The sequence below is a fragment of the Sturnus vulgaris genome, chromosome 4 (assembly GCF_052056855.1).
Source record: "Sturnus vulgaris isolate bStuVul1 chromosome 4, bStuVul1.hap1, whole genome shotgun sequence".
NCBI classification, from domain to species: Eukaryota; Metazoa; Chordata; class Aves; order Passeriformes; family Sturnidae; genus Sturnus; species Sturnus vulgaris.
Genome location: NC_142246.1, coordinates 16,247,782 through 16,260,684, shown reverse-complemented (window position 1 = coordinate 16,260,684; position 12,903 = coordinate 16,247,782). Strand labels below are relative to the sequence as shown.

At 35.3% G+C, this 12,903-nt stretch overlaps 1 protein-coding gene across 11 annotated transcripts in view; it reads right to left on the bottom strand.

Moving 5' to 3' along the window:
* The window catches only part of SLIT2 (slit guidance ligand 2), a 259,624-nt gene that overhangs the window by 232,401 nt on the left and 14,320 nt on the right, over positions 1–12,903 (bottom strand). For all 11 annotated transcript variants that reach the window (XM_088163211.1, XM_088163213.1, XM_088163212.1 and 8 more), the window contains exon 4: positions 7,429–7,500. In XM_088163211.1, the coding sequence (XP_088019337.1) occupies positions 7,429–7,500 (72 nt within the window). The remainder of the gene's footprint in view (positions 1–7,428; positions 7,501–12,903) is intronic.

The window sequence follows — 12,903 nt, the reverse complement described above, 5'->3', positions numbered from 1 at the left end:
GCATCTAGACACAAAACAAAGATTGTGCCTACTCGACTTCCAGTTCAATTTTCCCATCGCCCAGTGACCTAGGTAACACTTTGAGCAATAAAGAATAAATTTAATTTCTCCAGCATTTTGTGAGGATTAGGAACAATTGTTGGCCTGCAATGACTTTTTATCCTTGGATTCTTTCTCTTCCAGAGCATTCCCCCAGTTCTAAAAGAAAATTCTGATGGTTTAAGACACAGAACAAACAGAACTTTAAATTAGGCTTTTTTCAATCAATTGGAACTCTTGGAGGGGAAGCAATCAACTTTTCTTTGGATTTTTCTCAGCTATTCAGTTACTTTAGGCTTTAATCTTCCACTTGTAGAAGAAACCTACCATCACAGGCACAAGCCTCTATACTTTCAGATTTTCCCTTGGCTTGATTTATTCCTCTTTTCTGTTCTTTTTTTTTTAATCAAGATGACATGGCTGCACTTTAATGTCCACTCTGTGCAAGCCAAGACTTACAGATGTCCTCTTTATAACATTTCACACAATGTTTCTGTACCACATAATAATGGCAATTCCTCTGACATGCTTTTTTATTTTTCATGACTTCTTTCACTGAGTTTCAGTTTTCTACTTAACTCCTAATTAAATAGCTACCTGTATCATAATTTACCAAAGCTTTCAAGGTCAACCCTCCAGGAACAACTCAGAGACTGATTCAGACTGGACATTAATAGGCTAACAGGTGATCCAAAACCAGCCACTTTTATTTTTGTATCCAAACACAATTCTCAGCTTTAACCACTATGATACCAAAGACGAAGATAATTATTTATGCTTTGTGTCAAAGTACCAAAGCCACAGTAGATAAAATTGACCTCTCAATTACTCTGAATACCATCACACTATTTAAATAGAGCTATGGCTTGAGTAATTGATATGATTGATGTTTTCACATTAGATTTATCTAAATGGCAACAGCTAATAGCATAAAAAAATTTAAATAACACAGATATTTATGTTGGTTGAAAAGAATTGCCATAAGTCATATTTTTGTTTGCTTAGTGTTTAACATAAATTTCCAATTAAGTTTAAAAATGACTGAACAGTTTTGGAGTGTTTGTTCTAATTAAAAAAACCCAACAAAATTATAAGCATCACAGAACTGTAGAGTATTCTGAGTTGGGAGGGACCCACAAGGATCAAAGTCCAACTCCTGGATATCCCTATATTTGCCTTTTGCTGAAATTAGTCAACTGTATCACTTATTAATACAGCTTACATAAAGAGTTAGTGATCTGCCCAGATGAAAATCAGTTTAAAGCTCCAGCAGTCCATCCATTTTGACATTGTATCCCATATAATTAAAGAAATAAAAGCAAATTAAACCACAATTCAAAGATGGCTTCCAATTATCTCAAACCTAAAAATTATAAACATGCGTACTGAGAGTATCCTTTCACAATAAAATAATTTGTTTCTAATTTCAAGAATCTCATACTATTACTTCCAGTAACAATTCACTTGATTTCTGTATATTTGGTACACGATGTTTTTTCCTGCACAGCATAACAGTAGGTGACATGCAAATCCAAAACAAAGCATAGCACAGGAAAGGCCAACAGATTAAGAGATTCTATAACAAAGGGCAGGAAGAGTAACATAGTGAAGTTTGAATAATTGCAGAGTGATAATTCATTTTACTTTATTTTTCTGACTACATTTCAAAAGTTCATCCTGGTTCTACCAACACTTCCACTCAGCTGAATCTAAGGTCGAATGCTTGCTGTTGCTAGGATATAACCACTGCAAGTTGTACACCAAATGCATACAAGCAATACTCATTTATTTGCTCAGAAAAATCAATTACCTGATGAATTGTAAAACTTCCAAAAATCTCCAAAATGCCATCCTGCCAGGTTAGTAAGGCTTATGTCTGAAGCAAAGCTACAGTGGTGTTTGTTTTACTCAGTGCCTTGAGATGACAATTTTTAATTTTGAAACATTATAGCAGAGAATGAAAGCTTAAGGTAGAAGCAAGTGGTGGTAAGAACAGAAAAAGGTGAACATGTGAATCAAATTGCATAAAGCATTCAAGCTCCCAATTTGCTTTTGTCTTTCCATTAAAAATCTGCAGGTAACAGTAGTAACAGTGTTTATGTCTCATGAAAGTTTATCTCCCAGTTCTTCCATGCCAGAATTGAATGCCAGAGCACAAGTATTACAAACCTAGCACACAGGTAACATCATCTCAGTTACTTTTGTTTATTCTTACAGGCAATGAACCTTAACAAGCATATTTTTATTACACAAATTCTTTTATTTTTTAAAAAAGAATTAATGTGTAATTAATAGGCCTGTCTGTCTACCAACTGGGATTATACAAAAATAAACTCAGAAAAGTAACTGGCAGTGGCCATGCAGCATAAAGGACCAGATTCGCCCTGAAAACACTCCATACTGGGGCAATAAGACCTCTTGTTACCAAAAATGAAGTGATGTAGCAAACCACTAAGTGTGCTTGCACACTGCAAAAAAGATTAGTTATTACTAATATATTAAAGATTTATTTTGAATTACAGGCTTACAAGACCAGAACTGTATACCCATTTATACCTATACTAATACACAGTATGTCTTTGCTAAATAATAATTTTGAAATATAGGTATATTCTGAGAACTGTAGTCACAGTTCAAGAGTGGTTCTTACAAACAAAATAATGCTAGTATTTAAAAACTAACTAGCAGTAGAACTGCTTTATTCTTGCCAACTGAACTTAATTGGCTAGATAAAACAATTCAAACATTCTTGTATTTGAACTAAGCAACTGTGGTAAAAAAAATACAAGTCAAAACACAAGCCAGACCAATACGATGTAAGGAAGACTTACTTGCTTCCATTTAAAAGTGATAAAATTTAATTCTAACATGTGGAAGAAAAAAGTCATCCTGTGTGCATGCTGCTAGAACACACCATAACAAATGATAAAAAGTCAAACAAGTGAGTAAAATACCTCAACACACTATCCTGGAGAGAATACAGCAACAAGGTGGCTTCATAATTAATGTTTGAATAAATGTTTGTTAATTTTTTGTCTGTCCAGCCCACCTCTGCAATAAAGTGGAGCACACTGTAATGTTACTGCAGCACAGTGGAATCCAACCCACCACTCTTACCTGACAGCAGTTCCATTAACAATCTACTCTCAAAAGGAGAAAAATTCTTCAATGGTGACTTTTGCAAAGGGGAAACTAATTTTTGCTCCTCATTGGATTTAACACCCAGAGAAGTTGTTTGCAGTTGGAATATTTCAGAGGCTTTGAGATAATGAGCATTTTTCTAATGAGTGATTCCTTTATTGAGTTGTTAAAATGGACTCAGACCGAAGATAATGCCTCTTCTATAAAATTACGACCATCATCTCACCATGATTACTGTTAAAAGAAATATGACAAAATCATAAATTACACCTTTACAATAAGGAGTCCAGCACTTAAAAACATTTAGAAGTTCTTGTTCCAGCACCTTACATGCACCGTCTTATTACCTTTTCCCCTTCCTATCTGATGTGGTTTGTTGTGCTGTTTTTTTCCTGTTTTTCTCTCTCGACAGAGGCAAAAGCAAAACAACTCTCAGCGAGTGATGTGAAGGGCAGCTCCGGCTCCGGGAGCCAGCGGGAGAAGTTGGGGGGCCGGGAGCAGCCCGGGATGAGTAATGATCCCGCCCGGCCGGACAACAGTAACCCTGGCAACTGCAACCTGCAATTCCTGCCTCGCCATTGTGGGATTTATTGTGGCAAGGGCCAAAGAGGCCAAGAGTAAAATGAAGCAGAGAACTATGGTGTCTGACACATCTAGTACCACACACTTTAATCATAGCTGGCAGAAATTAATTCAGGAGGAATTTTTGCAAGGGCCCCCTGTACAGCATGTTTTGTTGTTGCTGCTGCTGCTGTTGTTCTGGCCTAAGATAATTTTTTGAAGTTTTTCTGATGTTAAGTACTTTTTCCTTGTAATTATTTGCTGTTAGGATTTTTTTTAGTGACCAACCAAAATTAATGCTTATTAATCAGACTGAATAAAGCTTTGGAGGTTTTTCCCTTTAGAGAAGAAATATTCACAGTGTATACCTTCAAGTACAGATATTAAAAGAAAAATATATAAGACCACATTCATTCAAAGGTTGATTTTTTTTCCCCAAGGCCAGCATTGCCTAACTTATTCAGATATTAGTCAGTAAAGAAATTTAACCACATTCCAAGCACAAGAAATGTAAATCAAAAGGGACAAGCTTTGTGCATGTAATTCAATAACCTTTACATGCCACTGATTAATAAAGGTATTTTTTAAAACTGATTTTTCAAACAGCTTGGGTCCAGCACTTGGTATCCTGCAGCAAACAGCAATCAATGAACTGTGATCTAACCAGCTAAAGTAAGCAGTCAAAATCTATTTGCCTCAGATAAGCACTCACTAGGCTGTGGTCATTCTCTGTGCTAAGGTACCATCCCTGACACTACAACGTAGCATGAGTGGCATGCAGGTCACCAAAGAATGCTCCTCCTTGCAGGAATACTACTTGTTGAGTAAGAAATTACATTATCATCCCAGGGGATTTCAAACAGCACCTTTATTTTAATGGTATTGCATCGAAACAGAGGTTCATGTACATTGTGCTTTGAGAGATTGCTTGCAAGGTAAGATTCATATACCCTACAGCACTCTCCATACTATTTTTAGCATTAACTACTTCCTACTGAAATATTTATGTCGAAACACCTTTGTAGATAGCTGTAAATGGGAAAATCAGCTTCTGTTTTGACTAAAATTATCCATTTTAACTAGTTTCAGGAGATTTCTTGGAAGGCTGCTAAACTGGAAAGTAGCCTGAAAAATAATTTAACTACCTTTGAAATTAGGTGTCTTTAGACACAAAAAATAATGCACTGTCTCTTTTAAATTCTCAACCTATTGCTTTCCTTTACTTACACTTCCCATCTGTCAACAAGTGCTTGTAATTTTATTACACTGTCCTGTAGTTTATGCAGAGTTGGTATTATTTTACAGAGTTCTGTTAATGGACTGGATAAATGGTAATGCTATTTAAACTAGTCTCCTGCTCCAGCAAACACAGCTGCAACTGTACTACTATTTCTAGGCAAACATCTTGACCTGAACACGCAGTGCTCTCTCAACCCGTCCAAAGAGAAATTGGAGCAGACAGCAAAGGGAAAGCATAGCTGGCCGCTGGCGGCAACCAACTGTGTCGAATCATAATTCATATACAGTGTAACCTCCTTCTTTTATATTGCACTTAGCCTACACAACAAGCATATGTGCTTCTTCACCTGGCATCTCATTTACAGCCAAGGGTCAAATGGTAATTATTATTCACAGAAGCTCAATAGTATGTTGAAACCTCGCAGTACACACATTGTTTGATTAGCTGTTAAACGGCAAAAATAAATGCTAAATCCAAAGCAAAATATATATAGATTATTGATCATGTTTAGAGAACTTTAATTCTGCTTAGAAAAATATTTATTTGGGTGTAAATACATCTAAGCATATACAATGACACACGTAAAAAACCAAATCACTTCATACTCCTCAAAGGGAACAAGCTACATATTATCTGGAAACTGATCACAAACATTTAACTAATATCAGTGCCTTTGCTGGCCTGGCATTTTTTAATTACAAGTTTAGTACTAAGCAGCTGTAGTTTTTTACTATCATTCATATTTTCTTTTAAACGTGAATACATTATAACCAGACATTCACTTTCATGGTCTGATCAACAATAACCCTGAGGCAGAGGAAATTTAATACTGTGAAGCCAGTGATCTCTTACTTTCCTCCATATACATTATGAGCAGTTGTGTGCTTTATGTCAAAGGACGTTATAGATATAAGACTAGCATCTATCAAATACACAACTCTGAAATAAATATATTCAAATAGGATTTTGACTGAAGTGTGTATCCATTTTTTGCCTGCAAATTATGGCTCATTTCTATTTTATATGAATCTTGGTAGGAACCATTATCCTGTAGGTGGAATAATAAAATGACTATAAATCCCTTTCATTTCCTTCTTGATAGAAGTAATGTCTTTATCCTAGCTGATGGAAATTATAAGAGACTCCATTGTTAATATATAATACCATATTTGAATATATTATAATATTATAGCAGAGCAAAATATTTTGTTTGTCAGGAAAAAGCCTTCAGCAGCTTTCTGGCCTAGTCATTTAACAACTCATTACATCTACAGGGAATTTCTGGAAACAAAGTATACATCTAAGGCAATGGAATAAAATAAAATCACAAAGATAAATGTTTACAATAGTAGGAGTAATTTTCAGTTTGCTACTTTATATTGCTATAAGTAAGGAGAAAAGAACTATTTTTTCACAAGAGTAAAATAAATATGAACTAAAAATAAAAGCATCACAGCTCTAAATTGGAAACAAGAGGGATTCCGCTTTCCTCCAACTCTCCAACTTCACTTTTATTTTTCCAAGCACACAAGTGATGAAACCGAGTATTAATCAGCAATTTCCACAGCAGAAATCTCACAGAGATTTTGAAGAAATGTATCAAACATATCTAAATTAAAACAGACTGAACTGGTACAACCTTGCCAAAGCCTACTTAAGCACATCATGTGTTATCCCTTCCCTAACACATACTGTAACTTAAAGGTTACCTTACAATTTATTTTGTTCAAATAAGCCAGATTCTAAGCTTTATTCCACATTTCAACTGCAACAGATTTAAGTGGCTTCTTAGAAAGGACAATGGGTCAAACTATGTATTTTAAAATATTGCCTAGAGTAAAACATCAAACCAAGTAATACAATCAAAACAAAAATCTCGTTCCTCCATTTGTTATCATTTTTATTTAAGGTGAAACATTTCATTGCTTTTTCTTCCCAGAGCTTGAGTTACTAGCTTTGTTTTCTCTGAGAAGGGACACAGAAGAGGTTCCTCTACAGACCTAGCATTTGCCAATGCTATCATTTTTCTGGCCAAGTGTGCATAGCCACAAAAGCAGAACATCACAAAACCAAAGTGCTTTTACAGTGCTGCATCTCTGGGTCAGAATCTCCACAGATATTTTCAGTTCTTTTAACACAGAAACAATTTTAAAAAACACAAACAGAAGAAAACAAATATCAAAGTATTCTTTCAGAAAACCTTCCTTACAGAAGAGGAACACATGACAATATTCTCATACAAGTACTAGAATCTGACCTACATGTAAACTAAAATAAAAAAAAAAATCTTGCAAAACCAAAGAAAGTACTCAGTTTAAACAAAATACCAATGTTCCAAGATATATTTTAGCCTGATGTGAAGCAAAAGATAAAAATTCTAATGCAAGACAATAACAGACCAAATCCAAATTTTCCCAAATAAGAGTTATTGGGCCATGCCTACTTACAGCCTGTATAACTTCGGTGTCCCCAGAAAGAGCAGCTCAGAAAGCAACTGGAGGTTATTTCTGTTTAGGCGCCTTTGGAAAGAAAAAGAAAAAGTTGTGTTAAATTACAAATGCTACAGCAATGCAATGCAACCACTTTGAGTTGGAATCCCAGTGCTGTAACAAGCTGATTTTAAAGACCAGAAAGGTCCATTAGCGGAGACATGGTCCAGTAGTAAATTTACCATGGACTAATTACATTTTCTGGTTTCCCCCAACAGACCACATTACCTATTTTATGAAAGATTTTGAATCTCTGCAGTGTGAGCCAATCACTAAGTCAGGACTCCATCCTGCATAAACAACATGAAAGCTAAAAATACAAAATCAGCAGTCTAAATTCAATTCCCTACCAAATCTATGTTCCTCTTAATATAATGGAACAGAGAGACATTTTGTGACCATGAAAAGGTTCAGGGGAGCATTCATCAAAAATATACACTTTCAGTAACAAGATAATATTATGTCTAAAGATCCATATAACCTATTTATATAAATTTTAAAAAGCAAAGTAAGCTGTTACAGAAACCCTGATCAAATAGAAGTCAAAAAACCCCAAGGAGTCACAGCTTATATTTGGCATTACAAGGAGGTTTTTTCATGCAGTTTTTTTTTCCTCTTTAACTGTAAAGATAGGAACTTTGAGGAAGCTTAATTAAAAAAAATAGAACCCGATCCAGTTGTACATAAGACAGTGTACAATACAAAAAACTGCAGCTGAAAGCTGGAAGGTGCCCATTTGTCTGTGAAGATTCTCACTGAGCATGCTGACCAGGGTCACAGCTTCTCAGACTGAGGTGACAAGATCAAAGCCCTCTGTATTGTACCCACAGACAACAGAGCAAGCACTAGCCAAGCCAAATATATTCTATCTCCGTGGTTTTTTCTAAACATACAATGCAGATTATTCTTTCTACTATGTGTGACAGCCCTGGAGTATACAGTCACCCCAGTCAAGAAGTCAACCTCAAAACAGGTTTTTGGTTATTTTTAAGCAATGCATGCACCACATGTGCCACCTGCCATTCAAGCAAAGCAACCTACTGGAAAAAAAATGTTGTGTCCCATAAAATTTATCACAGGTGACAGTTGGTAGTGTACAATAATTCAAGGCACTCATGGAAACTAGACTGCATGGGACTATCAGATATGCACATATATATAATCATTACAGTGGTTACACTACATCAATAAACTTCTATCAAGACATTCCACAAGGTGAAAAAATATACTGGGCATCAGTCTTGAAAAATTAAGTTGTAGACTTTCATAAAGGCTCTGATTTACCTGTTTGTTAGTCTTAGGGTTGAACTTAAATAATTAAGCCTCTCTGGGCTAATTTCTCATAAACACTATTCCATATAATGGTCTTTGCAGTTTAAAGGTTTTTCCAGAAATTTTAATGTAGATATATAGAGACATTCAAAATCAAATTTTACATAGCTCCATGGTTTAGCTCACTTAGTTTTTCTCCCTTAAAGCTCAATGTGACTACTGATGAGAGTGAAATAATCTGAGAAATATTTTTATGTACACAGAGGTTTTCTGCCACACTTCAAATCATAAGCAAGCAGTCAGCTTTTTGAGTTCTAGATATTCATAATTCTCCAGTGTTAATGTCAAGTTCCCTTCTGTTAGGTAAGCATCAGAAATCTTGATTTCTCTAAGCAGAAGAAACCTAAATCACACATTTAGAGATTAAAAGAAAACTTAGAGTGAAAGAATCAGAAAATGAAGACCACACTTCTGGAGTAAGAGAAATGAGTGAAAATGCATTTTAATAATTAGGAAAAAAATCTTAATCCAGCAACAACAAAAAAAATCTAGATTGTGATGTTGCAAGTTACATGTCCAAATTAGTAGAATGAAAAATTTCCAGATAAAAGAGAGCTATAAATTAACGAGTACTGGAAGACTTCTGATTTGAACACTACTTAAGAAGAAAACCATCCATAGATAAATACAAGAAAGTGATACATTTTACTGTTTCTTCATCTACTACATTTAAAAAAAAAAAATCATTTAAAAATAGACATTTTCTGACCTTTAGTAAATTTACATATAAATGTATAAGCCAAGACCACAACATTGAAGTAGAAGACAATTGTTTTAAACTAAGTTATATTTGCAATCTAACAAGATTTTGAAAATAAAACAAATGAGTAAGTAACAAAAGAAATAAAATTTATTTTCTGCTTCTCTTAGCTAAATAGAGACTTGAAACTCTAAATCCATGATTATAGATCCACAATTACATGGAAAAGCATGCAGGGTAAAGACTAAAAAGTCAATTTATAAACAGCTTTCCAGGACAAAAAAAAAAAAAAAAATCTGTTGATGCTTCTTAATAACTCTAATAAGTTTGGGCACTAGACAATAATGATGAGCTGTTACTGAAAGGGCAATGAAATTACTCAGAATCTGTATTTCGGTCGAATTTTGTATATTACATAAAAGCCTTTCTAGTACAATGACATAATATTAAGTGATGATCAAGTTCATCAGGCAGGCTGCCTTTCACTTACAAGGACACAGGCAAATTTTGCTTCACTGGCAAAATACTTGCTCTGCTATTTAACATTGTATAGAAAGAGTTCACACTTTTGATCAGAAGCTTGTGTTAGTAGCACCAGGAGTTGACATACCCCAAACAGCTGAGTATACCTTCAGCATACTGATAGATTTGAAAGTCTGTAGAGTGGCAGATGTAAGTGATAGACAATTAATCAAGTTGCATTAATTAAACTAGCAAAAAATAGCATTACCCTCATGTCTCAACAGTTTCTACCTCATCAGCTTGGAACTTCAAGTTAGTGTTTCTACACATGATTTTACTTTGCCTTTCACAAGGCTAAAATATTTTTCTTCCAGCACTACATAGATTGAGGGAATACACAAGTTAAATTACTGATCCCTTATGAATCTGGCATTTTGTATCTTTTACTTTGAATAGCTTTACCCACTCACTGAACATTCTTTTAGAACTAAGCCTTCCCTACCAGAAATTTGACTATTGCTTATTCCCTGTGACCAAGAAAATAAAACATTACTAATTTTCATTAAGGCAATAATGGGAAATACATTTTTTACTATACCTCAAAAAGAGGCTTTAGCTACTCTTTACATCTAACAAGTTATAGCAAATATTTTAAAAGAGTCAAATTGTTTCATTTTCTATATGGGGATTTTATGAACTAGACTTCACTGAAATACATTTTTCAAGACCACAGTAGGTAGTTCTGTCTAAAAAAATTATATGAAAATGTAAGTGAATGGGAAAAAAGTATTCAGAGCAAGAGTGAAACAGCCTAATATCACAGTACACAACAGTTTCCCATTCAACAGTCACCATGAAGACCTTCTAATCTTTGGAAAGAGCCACACAAGGAGTCCAGAAAATACACTATTTTTAAATGGTTCACTATTTTACATGGTTGCCCAACAGTTCTACATTTTCAGGTGACTGGATGCTTAATTTTATCAGAAATAATACCTATCCAGAACACATAAACATACTGCCACAAACAAGAGTGAGTGAAAAAGATATGATCCCCTTTCTCTCTCGAGCTAAAGCCCAAGGTAAGCAGAGTGGATCACAGAATCCAAGACTGTAGGTTTTAAAGAACTACAGCTACTTTGAGTAAAAACAACCATAAACATTCCACCACACCTTCTTTCAACATGTGTCAGCACAGTTACCTAGCAGGCCATGTTTCCCCTGGAGCAATGTGAGAAGAGAAATTTTAGTTTCACCAACTGAACTGCTTTCCCAGAACTGACATGAAGCTCAAACTGAAGCACTGAAGAAACTGTGATGAGATATTCCATACTGTGCCTATTCAGGTTTCCAACTGAGCTACAAATATTTGTGTTTCTCAAGCAGAGAGCTCAGAGCAGATGAAACATTAGTGGTGTGAGCAACAGAAAATGTCCCGAAGAATCTCTTGTAACATTGTAATAACTTGGACTGTAAAGTCCTTATGTCATGTCCAGAAATGAACAGATGAAGCACCAATATCATATAATCCTTTCAAGCTGCAATTCAAATATACATTATTTTTTCTTCTGTTGCTGAATTCATCTTTAGAAAGAGATTAAGCAACCTTACACAGGTAAATTTTTGTGCTCTTCACAATGAATTCAAAAGTCCACATACTGCATTAACTATATAAAGTATTTCAAATACTTCAGTTTAAAACTCCCGGAGTTCAGTCTTCTAGACACAATAAAGACTAGAAAAGAGTCTTCAAAGTAAAATTATGGTAGAAGTATACAAAAGGATTTAAGAACAAAAAAAACTTTTCACAAATGAGCAGATGAAAATACTCAAAGGAAGCTCAAGACCAACAGGCAGACAAAGAATAAGTAACTCTTTGAAGCAGACAATATTAAGGTAAGTAAAAATGTGGCTTGATTTGAGCTAGTGGTTCTGAACAACAGGCTATTTTAGTTGAAATTGGTATATATGAGTTTTACTTGTCTTCTGCATGCAGCCAGAATATATGTTAGATGATGACAGACAGAGGTACACTGCAGGGAGAGCACATTATGTTCCCAGTAGCAACATATCCTAACCCACTGAAGTCTGGCCATGCCACAAATCCATCTCTCAAGGTTTCACGCCACAATAACTATGATCCAGTAGCAATCATGCACGGAGGAGAAAGGGAGAGGAAAAAACCTTGATTGCAGTGGGTACAGTGTAATCATCTGCAATTGCTATAATTCACACCCATTTGTTTCAGACTTGTTACAGCCTTCACTGTAACTTATTTCTGAACCCACTATATCAACTACATACAGCCAGAGGAGGTGCAGGAGACTGTAGAGCTTCTCTGGGAAAATGAGTTGTTCCAGTGCTTGACTGTCCTTACAGTGAAGAAGATTTGCCCTTACATGCAGATACACTTCCCATTTTGATTTATGCTTGTTGGCTCACCACAGCAATGAGTCTGGCTTGAGCTTTTTCATAACCACCTCACAAGTAATAACCACCTAAGTAATTTTCCAATGGGTTTTAGTTCAAGTAAAGGCAATTCCACCCACAGACCCTGTAGGACAAAAGAAGCCCTCAAAGATAACTTAAGAACCGATTGAAATTAAAAGCTGTTTCAAGTAAGTTATAAATCAGCTGTGCTCTTAAATTAGAAACAGCCATCCCATTGGGTGCGTAGGGAAGGAGCCTTCCAAAACTCTAGATACAGGCACAAATGCATTTCATTCCACCATCACTGCTTCAGGAAAAAGGATTGCATACTTCCAACTCACAAGACTATTGACAGTAGAATTCATTATTTTTCATTCCTCCTTCAAAGTTGGCCAAGAGAAGTAAATACACTATCTGCACATAGTGGCACACAGCACCATGCAGCTTAGAAATTGTATTCTTCAAAGGAGCATATCCACACCTTCTGTTTGTCAGCAGAGGAAATAACT